Consider the following 18,750-nt stretch of genomic DNA (forward strand, 5'->3'; position numbering starts at 1 on the left):
CGCAAAGAAACGAGAGGGTGATGGTGCCTTCATAGAGACAGTTATCTTGGACGACGCGTAACTCAGAAACTAAAATTGTAATCAAAAAGTTATAAACTATTAAAATGTAGCAAATTTTATGTAAGTAGTTTTGATAGTTGACAACTTTTTGATAGCTAGTGAGGGTTGCGAGATATAAGCGTTTGAAGACTGTCCTGGGTTGCTGGCAACCTCTTACTCTACCTGGCGAACCGACCCTCTGACTCCTGTCTATCTGTGTGTCTGCTGGTCTGTCCGGATGTCCATATGCCAGATCCCGAAGCTTCTTCTCCCCCGTCCAAGAATTCGCTTATCTCTATCAATCTCTCTGCCACCACCCAACAGTATCCGCCGAGACTAACTATCGAACAACTACAAAAGAAAAAAAGAAACAAAACGACTACATCATCATGATACAATCATTTTTCTAAGAAGAGGAGATGAACCAGTTGAATAAGAAGAGAAACATCTTGACTTTCTCCTCTCCTCCTGCTTCTTCTAAAAAGGGAGAATCGCCAAAACAGCGACAAACCAACACGGGAGATCTCGAGAGAGAGAGAGGGAGATACCAGTTAGGGGGGATTCTTGCATAAGAGAGAGGGGACTGTCATCAAAACATAGCCTCCTCTGTCCCGAGAACACTTTTCCCTTTTTTTGAGACTCCACCCCCCACCCAGGACACATTCACTTACTCTCTCCTAGAGAAAGGAAGATTCGAGAAGACAACAAAAAACAAGAAGAGATTCCTCGAGGAGTGAAAGCTTAGCACCTGAAGCCTGAAGCCTAAAGTCTGAAACCTAAAGCTTGAAGCCTGAAGCTTGAAGCCTAAATGATCAACTAAGGAAGCGAGAATAATACGGTAAGTCTGTTATTTTTCACGTTATTGGGTGGGTACTGTAGGTGAGGGTACTGTAATACTTGACTAGATAGAATAACAGTACGAGACTAGTATTTTTGATGTAATGGGATACTGTAAGTTGTTTTGGTTCATGGATTACTGTAGTTGTGAAGAAGCTGGGAGTACTCCGAGCTGCGCGCTTACTGTAGTCTCAAGAAAGTGTCCAAACTTTGAGATCCCATCACGAATTATCTAGGTATCTCCTTGATTCAGTTTAACATTTATTGTGTAGATAAAATTTTGGTCGCTGACAACTTTTCTGGACAGGTCCTACCTGAGGAGATCCGGCAGTTATTTTCTCTACTTCATTTCTCTTTGTACTTCGTTTCTAGGTGTTTCTGTCTATCTATCTGTCTGTGTGTCCGTCTAGCTTGTCCGGATGTCCAAACACTTGAATCTTTTTATAACTTGGCAGTATGCCAACAACAGGTTATGTATCTTTGACTTTTTTTTCGGAAATCTCAAAAAGGTTTCGAATCCCAAAAAAAAAAGGCATACTTTGATACCCCGTCACGGATTATTTTGTGACCTTACTGTTTTAATTTTTAACTTTTCTTTATAGATCACATCTAGACCTACATTTTTTTAGTTGATCACTTTTTGATAGGTATCAAGGGTAGAGAGATAGAGACGCAGAGAAGCTAGAGTGTCTTGTTGTCGGCGCACTCCCTCTCCTCTACTTGATGCTCAACTTTAAAAGCTCTTATCTCAAAAACGGGCGGTGCTATCAAAAAATGATCAACTACAAAAATATAGCCCAAGACTTGCTTTATACAACCATATAAACATTTTTGACAATAGATTACTCCTGTCATCAATACATCTCTTCAAAGTTAGTCATTTTCATCATACCTTCGCCCATTGCTCTACAAGAATTTTTTTTAAACGTGTATGTTTCAAAAACCTGTCAAAAAAATGGTTAACTATAAAAATGTAGAAAATTTTATGCTGAGTAATTTGTTAGTAAACAATTGTTTGATAGGATTAATATTTTTTGAGATATGACCGTTGGAAAGAGAGTAAGCTAAGACAATGAGCCTTACCATGTTAAACCCCTACTTATGTACATATTTCTACTCAACGCAGTACCAATACCTATTTCCTCTCGTGTCTCATCTCATTGTTCCTATTCATTTTCAGCTTCTGTTCCAGATGTGACTATTTGTTTCTTCTTCTTCTTCAAGTGTTATTCTTTCTTTCTTTTCTTCTGTTTCCTCCAATTTGATAGTTTCAAGAAACACACTGAAAAACGAGACTAGAATTGAGAGAAGGAAGTGTTGTTTTTCTCAATGTGAATTTACATAGAAGAATGGACGGAGGGGGATGGTATTGGAACTGGTATGAAAGTAACAAGGGGACAAAGTCTGTCTGTGTGCCCTAGGTGCCCGGAATCGGTGTGTCCGGGTGTCTACACTTTAACCAAAAAAAAACGTTTTTTTTGTTTGAAATTCAAAAGTTTTACTCATTTTGCTTCATATCAAAAAAAAAGTCACAATTTTCGTATATCTGAGTGTCCAGGTGTCCAGATGTTCGACATATTTCAAAGCTAGTCAATTGAAACCTTGTGATGTCAAACTTTAAGTTTTTGTTGTCTGTATGCCCAGATGTCCAAAATTTTATGTTAAATTTCATTGAATCCGTAGTTCAGATACAGTACGTTTTCACAAAAAAACTGTGCCGCCTGTTTGTGTTTCCAGGTGTCCGGTTGTCTTGATTCTTACCAAACAAATTATAGAAATCTGGACATCTGCATACTTGTCAAGGCCCGGCTTCTATAATAGTCGAAACTTTGACTTTTTTGTGAAAGGGGGCTTAAGGCCCTGGCCTTGACAAGTATGGACATGCGGATTATGCAGATATATGTAAATAACTTCAAAATCTGAAAAAAACTATCCTTCGACATCCGGACACCTAGGACACCTAGGACACACAGACAGACATGCACTCACCTCCCCCGTCGTCACCGTCCCGCAAAGGTTATACTTATGTTTCTTTCTATTTTTAGCCTTGTCACACACTCTCTAACCCTCTATTTCTCCTATCTCTCCCTCTCAGTTTTCTATTTTTTGCTTCTGCTTTCATCACTTCCCTCCCCTCTGCTCTCTCCCATGAGGCACCGACAAGCACGGCGCCCGCAGAGCAAAAACGAAAATAAAAACGAAATAGCAAAAAAAAAAGAGAAAAGTTGTCTCTGCGGTCTCTTCAGTGACACCGCTGCTCTCCTATGTCTAACTTCTCTCCACAATTCCAGAGAAAATGACCACTGGGTGGTCAGGGGGGCCCCCGTATCAGTCGGTACCATTTGGAGCCGCTCTGGGAGGGAAAGGAAAAAGAGATAGAGAAGCAGCGCAACAAAAAAAAGAGAAGAAGAAACATGTAAAAAGAGGAAAATAGAATCCAGGATTTTTTTTTTTGATATTCGACTTATGTTCTTACACGATTTATACTTAGAATATTGCACTTCTCATTAAAGATATTGCACTTTTTATTGTGCCAAGTGGTACTTGTCTTTAAGATCCCGTCTTGTCTTCCCCTCCAGCTTAACCATTCCAAGTTTATATTCATTGTGTAGATCAAAACTAGGGCTACATTTTTGTAGTTGACAACTTTTTTGTAGGAGTCCACCTTGGAGAGATAGGGCGCAGTCTATAAGGAGTACACGCTTCTCCCACCACCTCCCTGTTCTCTACGCCCAACTTCAAGCCCTTATATCTCCGCAACCTTTATTGCTACAAAAAAGTTGTTAACTAACAAAATGTAGGAAATTTTATGTTGAATATTTTTGTAGTTTATAATTTTTTGATAGCACTAATGATTCTAGAGATATATGCATCAGAACCGCAGACACTAATTTTTAGAAAATTATTTCTCGAACGCCTAATTTTTTACCGTTTTAACGCCTGTGGCTTTTTCAGAATTTTCAAAACCTCCAGTTTTTTAGAAAATTTCGAAATCCTAAAAAAAGATTCTTGGTGTACCCCCTTGACTCATCTTTTAGCCTATTTTTACCTCCAAGAATATTTCGAAATTTCTTGGAATTTTTGGCTAGGAAATGGGTTTTTTATGATTTTGGTGATTTATTAAAGTTTTAAGCTTAGGTAGACATCCTCTTCAATCCGAGGGATTCATCAGCTATGTGGGTTTTGGACATCCGGAGATCTGGTCACACAGACTGACATCTCCTAGTGTTCTTGGTAGACCAGGCCTATCCTTATACCTACAGGTTCTCTATACCGTATCCGTTGAGCTAGAAATCTAAAATTTCAAGCCAGAAACCGAATTTATACCGTACAGGTTTGATATCTTACATCCTGGTCCTTCAACTATAGGACATCAGGAATAACCAAGACACAGACAGAATCAAAACTCTATATCATTTCCTATATCACGTTCTGACCCCTCTCACCGCCCGTCCAAACATACTTTTCCCCTCATCACAAAAATATTTCTGCGTGCCCCGTCCTTCTGCCACCACCACTAGTTTTTTCATGTTGGTTGGTTTTTCCCCGTCCCGCCCGCTCCCATCTTCTATTTCGTATGTGTGTGCCGGCCGGTGCCACCGGCGGAGGGGCGCCGCGTCGTGGCGCGCGGAACCCACAACAACAACAACAATAGTAGTAGTTTTCTGTCTCTGAAATCGTCAGGAGAGCAGGATCCCCCCGTACTGGATAAGGAGAGAGCCAAGAGCATAACACATTTCTGTGGTCAGTCAACAAGAAAAACGGGACGGAGGGTGGCCCCGGAGGGTGCCAGGACCCGTGGCCTTTACGTCTTGGATTTCAGATGGTCATCCCCACCGGAAACGGAGAGAGAAGTGAAGTGGAAAACGACCTTTTTGAAGAGAAAACATTTCTTGAGAAGAGAGAAAATTGAATCGCGGCGAAAGTGCGCCAGTTCACTGAAGATCTGAGAATTTTGAAGATTGAGTTAAAAAGGTGTCCCAGCTAGGCCAAAATTTGAAACCTAAGCCTAACATTTGAAGCCTACGCCTGAAACATGAAGCCAAAGAAGCCTGAAATCAGATTCTGAATTCTCAGAAGGAAAAATGCGTCAAAGGCGCGCCAGAAATTTTAGGATTAGGTCCTCGATTCTGGAAACCCAAATTCCAAATGATTTCTTTTTTTTTTGAAAAAAAAACGAGCCATCGCACCAGCCAGAAAAATTCTTGCTTTCTAGTTTCTCGGGCTTTTTCTGAATATCTAGGGCGCAGATTCCGTCTTCCAATCCATCTGGCGCACCTTTGACGCGTTTTCGTTTTCTCGTCTCCATACCATATCCGATTACTCTTCATCAATCACCACTTCTTCTGACCTTTCTTTTCAAAAGGTTTCAAAAGTGAAAGCCAATTAAGGGTTCCCTATTCACTTCCTCATTTTTTCCCATATACATTTTCGTTTTTCTCTCTTTTCCGCGTCTCGACCGCGCCGCGCCGCCGCGTAGAGAGGAGCCATGCGGAAGGGAGGGGGCTCCAGGTGGTGGCACCGAGCACCGTTTATGTTGTGCTTGCTTGTCTGTGTGTGTGTGTGTTTGCACGGGTTGTGTTAGAGAGAGATAGAGATAGAAAAGCAGCATCAGCAATAGCAAAAAGAAGAAAAGTGGTGTATGAGTGACTCATGTACTTTGAGAGAAGTGAGACAGACTCTGAAAATGATTTTTTTTGTAAAATGTATATATGATATATACAGATAAAAGTACAAAAAAAGAGTAGCCACCCACGGAGAGAAAAGGGCGGAGCTTAGGAGGTACGAGGATTTCAGAGGAGGCAGAATTCGGACGCGGCAATGGGTTTGGGTTCAGAAGGTGGTCATTCCTGTGGTCATTTAATATGTTTTTTGTCGCTTGGAGTGCCGTTGAAGCATATTCAAAATTACCGAAGCTATAAATCTGGAACTTTAAAACGGAAACCCAGTTTATACCGTATCTCTATATTTTCCAGAATTCGAGGCTCTCAGATCTACCATATGCACATGTCAGTCCTTTCGATATATTTGCGTTTTTTTAGAAACCTTAGGGGCCTAATGAGGATCTCTCAGAAACTGAAACTCAGAATCTGGAATCTTAAAACGCTGAAATTGTCAGATTTAGGATACCAAAGCCTAACATGTAAGAACTCAGAATCTTGAACTTCCTAGAGTACCGTAAGCCTAAGGCCAAACGCTTCTAAAATTTTGGGCTCCCAGTGTAATCCTAAGACCCTTTAGGTCTATACACCAAATTCTCAGAAATATGGGTCCTGGTAAGTTTATGAATTTTCTAGAAATTCCGATTAGTCTTTTAGGGTACCGTAATCCTTCTCAGTGTTAGCCTAGACGCAAACTTTCCCACCGTTGTATTTTTGAACCCTTCCTTCCCGGGCGGTTCAGTGTGCCATCCTTCTCTTCGCATTGTCTCTTCTTCAATCCTTTTTGTGTTGTTTGGTTTATTGCTCTCCTATCTTCGTTTTTTCTCCTTTTTTCCCACTCTCACACGCTTCTTCAACTGGTCATCCTCCTCTCCCACCAACTTCCTCTGCGTCTCTAAATGCCGCGCGTCCATCCGTCCGGAGCGGCGGGGACACCGCTACGTGCCAGCCGATACCAGGGCGGTGGCGCCCCCAACCACACGAAATAGCATGGGAGACGAAGAGACGTAGAGAAACAATTTTTTTGCTGCTTTCCGCGCGTGTTTCTGTGCCCGACGACTCGAGACTCTTTTCCGCACCGCTCCGCGCGTCATTTTGCTCCCAGAGAAATTTTCTAGAAGCTTCCAGAAATATAGAAAAACAGGTGACTGGCGTGTCGGTGACGTCTTTTTGAGTGTTTTTAAGGCCTTAGAATCCTCTTAGATCCCGCTGGCGCACCTTTCACTCGAAAAAAACCTGAAACATTCTGAAATCCTCCTTGTCTTTAAGACTTTCACTTTTACGGCTGGCGCGCCTCAGACGCGCTTAGAATCTTACAACCCAAGCTCCGCCCTCCAGGCGCACTTTGGACTCGTTCAATCTTGCCAGATTACTGTCAAGGTGGTCTCCTAATCTCTAGATTCTTAGACTCCTCCCCTTTTTAATAGTCTGGCGTGCATTTGACGCGTTTCTACATATCCTAGACACCGCCCCTTTACTGTAGGCTGAGGCGACTTTGACGCGTTCCTACCAAGAATCTTGAAATCGCTGGCGCGCCGTCGACGCGTTTTCATTACTGCACTAATGACCATATAAACTAGTTATCCTTTTATTGTCATATGTATGTGTTTTCTCTCTGAAACAATGCTGACCAGGTCACTCGAATTCAGAGAAATAAAGTGGGCGGAGCCTAGAGAAGACCAGTTTTTTTTCACTTCTGCATAATACAATATGTTCCTCTCTATTGTTTTGAGTAGGGGGCATTGTTTTATTAAAAAAACAAGCGACACGAACAGCTGTTCATTGTTTCTTGTATGTCATTTTAGAGGTGGTGACCAGAGAAAGTGGCTGGCGTGTCGTTGGGCGCGTTTTTTTAAATTTGTCTAAACTTATACATTCTTATTGTTTTCTTCCCTATGTTCTCTTAAATATCATTTGGCGTTCCTTTGACGCTTTTTTGTAGCTTCTTTACTTTCTCATCATCTATTTAAATCTATATTTCTGTTCTGGCGTGCCATTGGCGCGGTTTTCAAAAATCTAAATTTTCATCGTTTTCGCCCATTTTTTCGTATGTCTGGCGTGCCTTTGACACGATTTTCCTCAAATTCCATATTCTGAACAATCTCGCTCTTAGCTATATTCATTTTACTGAAACAGTACCTGGCGTGCCTTCGACGCGTTTCTACAATCATTCATCTTTCTAGTAGCTGGTGTGTCTTTGACGCGTTCTTCTAGAATTTAGTGTTTTTTGAGATCCTGGTCTAATGTAACTTTTCTAGGAAAAACTGGCAATACTTGACGCGTTTTTCTTAAGGCTCATATGGCTCTTATGGTTCCTGGCGTACCTCTGCCGCTTTTTTGGATTTCTGTAAAGTAGGTCAACACGATCGTTAAAATATGGACGAGCGGTCAAAACTACAATATTTTCCCCTTTTTTCATATATGTTTGTTCTCCTCTCCCATCGTTATCTATCATCTTTTTTTTCAAAACTTTTTGTGTTCAATTTCAAAAAAAAAAGACAGAGAGTGAGAGACATATTATTATCGTTGGGTTGAGTATATAGGTGTCACCGGTCGGCACATATAAACACATACGTGAGAGAGTGAGACCGGGGGGAGGAGCTCGGTGCCAGGACGCGGCGCCCCGCCTCGAGACACAACATATGATGGCGGGAGGGGAAGCGGAAAGGAGAGCGGACAGCCATGCGGAAAAATATGATGATGGGGACAGGGAAGTAGTATTTGGTTTGGAAATTTGAGAAGGTTAGAATGAGTTAAGGTGATGTGTGATAAGGTGGTGACAAAATTTACGAATGACGCGTCCAAGGCGCGCCAGGCAACAAAACACAAAGCATGAGGAGTCAGATATTAGATAGGAAGGATGCAAGTCTAACTTAAATACGGTTTAAATTGAAACGATCCAGAGGCACGCCAGACAAACTTCAACTATTTCAAGCCTTAGGTTCCTGAAAAAAAACGCGTCCAAGGCTAGCCAGATTTTCAGAATACCAGAAGTTATGTGAGAATGAAGAAAGTGTTGTGCACCTGGAAAAAACTTCTGAAACATTTTTTGCTCAATTAAGTTATATAGCAGGTGTTAGGTGTCTGGAATCTTTTATGAGCCTCTGGCGTGCCTCTGATGCGTTTTTTAGAGAAATGTGTGGAAACAAAGGTTTTAGAAGTTGTCAAAAGTATGAGAAATTTTTGAAAAATGATTTTCGGATTCTGAGGGTCAGAACCCCGGAATTCTGAAAATCTGAAAAAATCTTTCGAGCGGCTGGCGTGCCTCTGGCGCGTTTATTTTCTTAAGTTAGAATTTCTGAAAGTCAAAAGTATGAGAAAACTGAAAATCTGGAAATCTTGGATCTCGACCTACTAAATTCCTGGGTTTTCGGATTCTGAGGGTGCCAGATCACCAGAATTCCGAAATTTTATATTCTGTGCCACACCGTATCCCAAATCGAAATCCCCGAAAAATGTTTATTTCTTGATCTCCCATATCCGTCTCAAAATGTTTCTCTCATTCTCAAAATCCCATAATTCCAGCTCCACTTATCCCTTAATCCAGCCACCTTATCCATTTACGTCACTTGTATTTTTTTCCGCATATCTATACACATTTTTCTGAAAATCCGCGGTCGCCTCCGCTTCCTGTCCGTCCGCGTATACAAAATATGCATAACTAATATCAAGAAAAAATCCTTCATTTCTAGTTCTTCACGCAGTGTATGTATACATCTATGACGAATTGCCGCGCGGAAAAACGGAAAAACAATTACTCGCGCGGAGGCTCGCGGAGCCACGAGAGCCCGTGAGCTCTAGAAGAGAAATAGACAACCAGAGAGTGTACGTGTGCCAGGAGCGGTGTTTGTTGTTGTGTGTTGTGCCCCGCCCGGGTGGTCTCAGCGCCATGGCGCGGAGGCAGCACCACGCCTGGTACCATGTAGTCGGTGAGACGCAGAATCTATTCTCTGAAGAGAACGGCACTGCCTTCCTCTCTCTCCAGGGAGGACACATAAACACAAACAAAAAAAGAAAAAGAATTCAGGTTTTATTTTTCACATTGCACCACCAGCACACACACACACATAGCGAGAGAGAGAGAGATAGAGCGACGGAGCATCATCATAGAGGCCGCCCTGGCACCGTGCCGCCTCAGCTGACCAGTGGAGAGGGTGGGACATAGGTCATCAGGTGTTCCAGAATGATACGGGGGAGGGGAGGAGCTCTGGAACACATTCTGAAGTTATTCTGGAGAGGTGGAGAGGTTCTGGCATTCAGTATGGGACTACTGTAGCCGAGTTGTAGGTGATCAAACCTCAGGCTTAGGCTTAGATAACTTTTCAACCAATTTCAACCTAGTTATTTGGTTTTAGGCTTAAGCTTAAGGGATCTCTGAGAGGTTAAAGATTCTGTTTTTTTTTTGGTTCTTTAGCCTTAGGCTTACGGTATTTTGGCTAAGGAGTACGTAGGCTTAGGTTTAAGGGATCTAGCCGATTTTAGTCAATTATTATTTTAAGCTAAGGCTTAGATCACCGTTTGACTATTTTCAATCCAATGTTTTCCTTTTGAGCTAACTCTCAACGGCTTCATGCTCTTGCTGCAAGCTTACAATCCCTTTTTCAACTACAGTATCCTCCAAGATTACTGTATCTACGTTAACTACGGTATCCTTATAGCTACAGTACCCAATTCTCTACCGAAAGATTAATGTACCTCTGATATTATCTTCTTACTGTTTATTATCGTCTACTACCATGCCGTTCCTTTTTCTGATCATCTTACGCTTATCCTTCCCGATTATCCTTTTTATTTATGTATATGTATACGGAACTCACTGTTCCATTTTTTGAGCTCCGATTATCCAAACATAAAATCCTACAAACATTCACGATCCTGTTCTAGAACGTTACTTTTTGATCGAAGTCTGAAAATTTTCAAAAAATTTAAATTCGGCTGAAATCCAAAATTTTTTTTATCAAGCTTCAGACTTTAATTTTGTAGCTGGCAACTTTTTGATAGCTCCGCGCACTTATGCGCCTTCGAAGTTTAAGGGGTGCTGCCGAACTTCAAAGCTGCATATCTTGAAAGTGGGTGGAGTTATCAAAAAGTTGTTAATTACAAAAATGAAGTTCTATATTTGTTTTAAATGTGTGAAAAATAAGGAAACCAGCCTATCTGCCTCGCCTTCGGCGATTCAGTCGGCTGGCCTCTCCTCATTCACGTGGTCACCTTTTCTCAAACGTGCCCGCATGGCCGAGTGGTCTAAAGCGGTTGTCGCTGTCCAAAGCACGGCAGTTCGGTTTTGCCCGCTGGAACAGTTTCTCTTCTCTTTCCAAAACCGTTGCGGACAGTGCCTCAGACAGACAGACAAACACCACTTGTCTTTTATATATAAGAATGATAGTGGAATTTACAAAAAACCGTTTTTTCCTTTTCAAAACTTTGTCTCTCGGATGTTGTGGCGTCTTTCAATTTCCCGCCTAATTTCAGATTGCTCATGACACTTGACTACACAGAAGACACACATATGAAAGAGGAAGATGAGGAGGAGTTCGACGAGGAAGAGCTAATGGAGGAAATCGATGAAGAGGAGGAGGAGCTCGAAGAAGATTCCGAAGAGCTCGACAACAGTGACAGCTCCTCATCCCTAGTCGCCGGCTCACCCCATGGATCCTCATCAGGCTCCAATTCCAGTCATTCTCCGTCACTTCAAGGGGAGAGCCCGTCTTCCGGCTCGTCGCCAGGCCAAGCGTCCACACACCCACCGGAAAAGCGACATATCTGTAACATTTGTGACAAAGGGTTCGCATATTTCTCGATTCTGGAGTCTCACAAAAGAGCGCATACCGGCGAGAAACCTTATAATTGTCACTTTTGTGAAAAGAAATTCGCACAGAAGGCTACTTTACAAGTCCATGAAAGGACGCATACCGGGGAGAGACCGTAAGAAATAATCCTAGTTGAATAAGGCCATACAATTCTTTTTCTTTTCAGGTACAAATGCAGGTATTGTCCCAAGACGTTTGCCCAGTACGGTACTAAAACTGTGCATGAGAAAAGCGCCCATTTGGGGATACGGAACTATAAATGTCCAAAGTGTCAGAAGTCACTGTCATCACCGTCAGCACTGTACACACATAAGAAGACGCATGGGGATAAGGTGTTTAGAGTGAGTTTTATGGGGTTATGGTTCAAGATATGGTAGAAAGCTTCTGGGTCATATGTTACCTAAACTCTATGGTTCATGATTTCCGCTTCTTCACATTGAGTCCCCATGACCATAATCTTTGGTACTCTAGAAATATTTCGAACATCAAAAACTTTGTAATTGTACCACGTGTGTCATGAACTGGCTGTTTTTTACGTTTATGGATAATCATAGCTTCCTCATAGCGGATATATAGCATCCATGCTACTTTGCTTAGTTATATGGTACCATAATGTGTCATATGGTCCCTCATCCGATTTCAATATTTTCCAACCAAAACTCCCCATAATTTCAGTGCGAATTCTGCCCGAAAACCTTCGCCCTCAAAAACTACTTAAAACTTCACGTGAAACAAGTGCACGAGCACAACGAGCGGAAGCACGTCTGCAACTACTGTAACAAAGGATTCGCCTACGCCGGCAGTCTTTTGGTAGGTCAAACCTCTCATGGCTTCCCCATAATTTTCATATTCCCCATACCTTCTAGGTGCACGTCCGAACCCATACTGGCGAGCGTCCATATGTCTGTCGATACTGTCCGAAATCGTTTGCCAGTCAGGGAAATCTTCAATCCCATGAGAGGACTCATACTGGAGAGCGTCCGTACTCTTGTCACTTCTGCCAGCGGACTTTCATTCAGGTATCCATACTATTATGGGGATCATGCTACCAAATTTTTCCTTTCAGAAATCCCAACTAACCGCCCATGAAGCCACGCATTTGGCTCATAAGCCACCATCATCCGCCGACTCAACTTCCCCGGTGCCCGAACCAATGGGTGCCCATGAGTGTACTATATGCCATAAGAGGTATCCATACGCCAGCAGTCTCCATGTTCATATGAGGAAGCACATGAATGGAGAGAAACCAGGGTAATTAGTATCATCTTCTGTACCATAATTACCGCCATGAGATTCCAGATTCTCATGTGATGGATGTTGCAAAGCGTACAGCTCAAAGACCAGTCTGGGCATTCATCAAGATCAATGTGATGTCTATAAGAACCAATTGAAATTGAAGCAGATAAGGATTCAGAGTGCAGACAGTGTGACACAGTTCCCGTAAGTGCTATATGTGCAAAGAAGACAAAATTGTATAGTTTAGAGCTTGGATTGAAGACTAGGCCTTGAAAGCTGGTTTAGGGCGTAAGAATAGGTGAAAAACTTGAAAAATCTGCTTAATCCGACCTCAGACATATCGAAAATCCGGTATAACTCAAAAAAATGTAACATTTTGTTTGAAAATCATTAAGCTCGCCCAAAACTGATTGATAACTATGTTAGCCTAACCATACGTTGCTTTTTCTTAAGCCTAAGCCTATGGCTTTTCCTAACACGTTTCCATTCCAGCCACAAATGCGAAGGATGCGGTGAACAGTGTGTCCAACGGATAAGCCTCCAAATCCATCTGGATCAATGCGTCGCCTACAAGAATCTACTCCGAATGCGCCTATCCCTTCAGAATCAGAATATCAACCCGTTGACGTTGAACCACAATCTTCTACAGAATCAGAATTCCGATTCTGAATCCGACACCGAGATGAAGATTTGTCCGTTGCCGAATCCTCCGTTGACGTTGACACCGGCGCAGCAGCAGATTCCACCGCCAGTCAATATTTATGCGCAGCAAGGTGAGAAGAACAAATTATGATAACTATAATAGAAATATTTTTAGCACCGCCCACATCTCTTGGCTCTATCCTGGGTAACACTAGTCTGACACCAACTTCGATGGGATTCGGATTGCCCCCACAGACTGTGTTCTCATCGTTGAATGCTCACACACCGTTTACACCGATTGAGGTAAATACTAAACTTTTTGGGATGGAAATAGCCTTACAGAAAAAATTACGCTGATTTCGAATATGTAATCAGGCTTTTCAACAACTTCCAAAATTTGAAATTTTTGAAAGATTGACGTGTCTTTAGCACCTAGAATCTTCAAATGACAAAACTATTTCAGCTCCCCAACACGATGGCCCACCCGTTGACCGCCTCAAAACCACCAGCCGCTATTCAGCCATCCGACGCGATCTCCGCCTTCCACGCTCCGCCACGGAAGCTTCCAGACACCTCTCCACTTGGCTCTCTGTCCTCAAGCATTCTATCCACCCAGTTGTTACTCCAGCAATTACACTCAACTGACTTCAATTACCTCCTCAACTCAAATCTCTTGTCCTCTTTAGCGGCGGGTCTTGGTGGTGGGTTGCCGGGCGCTGCTCCCGCGGCCCCGCCCACTTCCAGCCAACCGTTTTTGATGGGAGCGGCGAGTGGAGCAATCGTTCCGGTTAGGTCGATTGTGTAATGTTTGTTTTTTGTTTTACTTTTATTTTTCACAGAGTTACGGATTATTTTGAAATATATATTTATATACATAAGAAGCCCCCAATATGATCCGAAGCTCCGCCCACTGGTCCTCCAAAATGTCAAAAAATCCGTCGGTAAATTCCCACCCCGTCTTTCTTTCACCCACAACTTCTGAATCCGGTCCAACATTTTATTTTTTAACACAATTTTTTTTCAAAGGTATGTATATTTTTTTCTGAAACCCCCTTTACCCAATTTTCTCTCCTCTGCCAAACCGATCTCTATTTATATTCACACTATTCCCTCCCCTTTCATTACTATCCTTGCCTCCTCCAACTGACTCCGCCCCTTTTATGCCCCTCCCCTTTAAGCGAAAAACTTGCCCCGTTCTGAAACTCAAAAATTCTCGTCAAACACAATATATATTTCAATCATACTCTACTCTATGAAGATGTTCTGGTCACAATCCTTGTAATTTAAAGATGAAAAAAAATACAAATTATGTGTGTGTGTGTGTGCGAAAAAAGTGTATATTTTTGAATAAAGCAGATTTATGTCATTGTTAGGTCTTGTTTGTTTTCAGACTGAAAAGATCTACTGAATTGTCAATTAGTCTGATGGCTGAGACTCCGCAAAAACTTTATTTGGTAGCCAGCCAAGCAATATTACAGGCATATATAATCTACAAAGTTTGAAGAAGCGTAACTTCTTCCGAAATTGACCAAGAAACCCCCTTTTTGTACCAATATGTCCGCCATGAGAAGCTTGAAGATCAAATTTAACAAATTTATGGTCAATAATTGTTCATTATAAAATAAATCTATGATCGAACTGCATATAACAATGGCAAGAAGTACCCGTGATACTTTTCTAAAACACGGGAATAAATAGCTAAACCTTAAAATCCAAGTAATTAGCAATTGGCATACCACCATACTTATCAATACATTTGTCATGAATAAAACTATATTCACACGCAGACATCGAGTAGCCATTGATTTCATAGGAAAACAGTCGATATCCCAGATGAGCGATTCGATTCAGTAGAGCGACGTGTTCCGGTGCTCCGCCATGCAGCTCCAGGTATATTTGACAGACTTGGTATTTTGTTAGAAACGGTATCAGACACGTCAACTCAGCGCCTTCTATATCGATTTTAAGAATTTCTATGTCAGAGATGTTGGAGGTTCTCGCAAGGTCTTCTATGGTGTATTTGTGTTTGGAAGGGTCAGAGGCCACTGCAATTGTAGCCTGGCGGGAGGTGCCACGGATGTTAGAGTAGGTGTTTTTGGTGTCCGGGTTTTGTTCGGCCTGGAAGATGGACTTTGGTGGTTAGGAGTAAAATTAAAGCATACCGCATCGAACCCGTACAACACATTCGAGTTATTCGTCATCTTCTGCCACTCCTCCTCGAAACCAATGTAGTTGTTGAGTCCCAGGGAGAACATTCTGGAAATCCAGGGAAAAAAATTATTCAACCGAATAATAGTGTTCTAAGTTTTTATAATAGACCAAACTTGTCCGTGTTATGAAAGCCAGCTGAGTGAGACGATTCAGAAAAGCGTAATCTATGGGTTACTGTAGTTTTGACACCCACCTTGCTCCAAGGTTGCATTCGTAGAGTCGTCGGAAACGCGCTCTATTGATAAACGCGTATCTTTAGGTTACTGCAGGATTTTGGCATCGTGCCTTCAATTTTCCATAAAAATGCGGATCAGCAAAGATATCAGTGCGCACACGACGCGACCGCAGCTCCTTGAAGAGATTCTATCCTCAAAAAAACCAAAAAACTCACACAGAATCTCTCGGCACTTTCCACGGATTACACACCCATTTCCCGCCGTCGCCTACAGTACCGACACGTATTTTTTCTGGGCAGAACACCTCTGGTGCCAGGGATCCGTACAGTAGATAGTACTGGTTTGGCTTGAAAATTCTAGCCAACGTACGCCTACGCAAAGGTACTTGGGTTATGGAGAACAGACGCATTTTCTGGAAAAACCCAAATTTCGCGTTAAAACATTTTTGAGTACCTACCTGAAAGTGCTCTTTAAAACTATCCGGTTCCGTGTCTTTTCCAATTTTTAAATTCTTTAAAATCTCCATTTCGGCGTCTAGTTTTTGCCGGATTTCCTGCATACTTTGCAAAACGTCTGTGGTATTTTGAAGTGGGGTTTTAGAAGGGGCGTAGGTTAGTTGTGGTAGGAGGAAGGATTCTGGAAATTGTATATTTGGAATCAGAGAGTCGAGACGCTTCAGAAAAGTATAATCATGACTTGCAAGTTGAGATTGTAAGGTCTCACCACAAAAAAAACTACAGTTTTCTAGTTTTCGTGGCGGGACCAAACTTTTTTCAAACCTGGCCGTGACTATACTCATTTAAAGCGTTTTGCTGAGCGGAATCTGAAAATTATAGTTTCAAAACTAAAAATCTGATGGTTACGAGGATATTTATGAAAAAAACTCACTATTCGAATGCAACGCACCACTCCACATCATAAAATTGATCATTGTAATTATTATAATTACAGATAAAATTATAAATTGATTGGCCATTTATTTACCTGAAAAAAACACATGAATGAAAATAACACCGTGGGGAAGCTAAGCCAACGTCATGAAATTGAGCTGGCGAAGGTATTATGAAAATGGATAACTTTGAAACGATGAATCGATGTCAATAGTAGTCTATTGTGAAAAATGTTAATATCGTTGTGTAGAGAAAGTCGACAACATTTTTGTAATTGACCACTTTTTGATAGCACCGCTCGTTTTTGAGATATGCGCCTTTAAAGTTGAACATCAAGTGGAGGAGAGGGATCGCTCAGACAACCAGACACTCTAGCTTCTCTGCGTCTCTCATATCTCGCCATCCTTAATTCCTATGAAAAAGTTGTCAACTACAAAAATGTAGCCCTTGACTAGCTCCATGCAACTAATATAAATTCATAAGCGTAAAACGATTCCTAAATTTGTTAAGCCCATGATAATTTTTCCGAAACTGGAACAGATGTTACATTGTCGTTGTATCGTTGTTTGTGTATGTTTAAAAATCACAATCAAAAGACGGAAATTGGAGGAAAAGCGAGGGGAAAAAGCAGATGAGTAAATATATTTAAAAAAAAGAAAAATTAGGAACATCAAGGATCACATGGATATAGATACATATGTACAAATAGAGGAGAGGAGGAGCATCAATTGAACAGTGAAGTTCTGCTAGAGAGTGCGCCTGGGGTGCGCCAGATTTAGACGCCTGCTTGTTACAAATTTATATTGAATAGATAAAAGAAGTCAAGTGCTACATATTTGCAGTTGACAACTTTTTGATAGCACCGTTTGTTCTGGAGATACAAACCTTGCAAGGTCAGAGAGAGCGAAGACAACGAGACACTCTTACTTCTCTGCGTCTCTTCCCGTTTCAGGTCTTCCAAGGAGCATTTCTCCAAAGTGGGTTCTGCTATCAAAAAGTTTTCAACTAGAAAAGTGTAGCCCTTTTATTGGTCAATCCAAAAAGTTAAAGTTCAAAAAATTTGGATCATAAACAGTGTCCTGACGGAGACTCAAAGTTAGCCAGTTTGAAACTGCGTTGAAGGCGCGCCAATCAGCCAAAACTTGAGTTCCGATAGTTAGTGCATATCTAAAAACATTGAAAATAGTATGTATACATAATAAACTGATCAAAAAGCCACAAGAACCACATACATACAAATTTCCATATGAAAAGAGAGAAAAATAGAAAAAATGGAAAAGGATGTGGGTTGTACATTTGTAGAGTGGGAAATGTAACTCTATTGCTACAGCAACCTGGCTGAAGGGAGAGAAACGCGGATAGAGACACGTTAGGTAGATCCAACGAGTTGAAGAAGACGCAGAGAAGTCAGAAACTCTCGCTTCTCTGCATCTCATGAGTTTCAGGTAGCAACCTTTAAAGGCGATTATCTCAAAAGTGAGCAGAGCTTTCAAAAAGTTGTCAACTACAAAAATTATAAGCATAATATCTTACACAATTCGTTGGTTGACAACTTTTTGAAAACACCAGCCGTTCTCGAGATATTAACCTTCAAACTTAGAGTTTAAGCGTCCCTTTGTGTTTCAGGTAGCTACCTATATTGAAAGGCGATTATCTCAAAAGTGAGCAGAGCTATCAAAAAGTTGTCAACTAGAAAAACGAAGCTCTAGATTTTATCTATGTAGTAACGTAAGTACAGTTACCCGAGACTACCGTATCCCAAACCCCTCCAAAAAAAGATCACAGAATTTCTCTCCTTGAAACCATCGAAAAATGCGCGAATATGTGCTAACAACCAAATAGTACAGGTGTGAAGGGGGGAGGGGCCTAATAACAATAGTGATATACGAATATTTGTTTGCCATCCCCATCTATTGTTCCCCTCGCTGTTTATGGATACACAATAGTGGCTTATTAGCAGGGGAGGAAGTCTGGCGTGTCGGCGGCGCGGTTTGAAAAAAAATGGAAGAGTATGCTCCTGAGATTGTCAGGACACCGCTTTGAAATAAGTATTTTCAAATTTGTGTTGATCAGATAGAGCAAGTCAAGAGCTACATTTTTGCAGTTGACAACGTTTTGATAGCACCGCCCACTTTTGAGATATGCGCCTTGGAAGATAAGTACCTGAGACATCAAGAGGAGAGAAGTAAGAGTGTCTACTTAAAGTTTGAAGGCTTATATCTCAAGAACTGGCGGTGCTATCAAAAAG

General features: G+C 41.6%; 2 protein-coding genes across 2 annotated transcripts; one reads left to right on the forward strand and one right to left on the reverse strand.

Moving 5' to 3' along the window:
- Window positions 1-11,016: 11,016 nt before the first annotated feature.
- GCK72_016274 (uncharacterized protein) lies at window positions 11,017-14,030 on the forward strand (the record flags this gene model as incomplete). The annotated part of the gene is made up of 9 exons (XM_003093040.2): window positions 11,017-11,462; window positions 11,514-11,688; window positions 12,023-12,157; window positions 12,214-12,366; window positions 12,414-12,598; window positions 12,647-12,787; window positions 13,076-13,356; window positions 13,401-13,528; window positions 13,689-14,030. 9 exons carry the CDS (start codon window positions 11,017-11,019, stop codon window positions 14,028-14,030), a joined length of 1,986 nt encoding a protein of 661 aa, XP_003093088.2.
- Window positions 14,031-14,923: 893 nt separating this feature from the next.
- Window positions 14,924-16,021, reverse strand: GCK72_016275 (uncharacterized protein; the record flags this gene model as incomplete). The annotated part of the gene is made up of 3 exons (XM_003093031.2): window positions 14,924-15,343; window positions 15,388-15,481; window positions 15,828-16,021. 3 exons carry the CDS (start codon window positions 16,019-16,021, stop codon window positions 14,924-14,926), a joined length of 708 nt encoding a protein of 235 aa, XP_003093079.2.
- Between the last annotated feature and the right edge of the window lie 2,729 nt (window positions 16,022-18,750).

Source organism: Caenorhabditis remanei, chromosome IV (assembly GCF_010183535.1).
Source record: "Caenorhabditis remanei strain PX506 chromosome IV, whole genome shotgun sequence".
Lineage (NCBI taxonomy): Eukaryota > Metazoa > Nematoda > Chromadorea > Rhabditida > Rhabditidae > Caenorhabditis > Caenorhabditis remanei.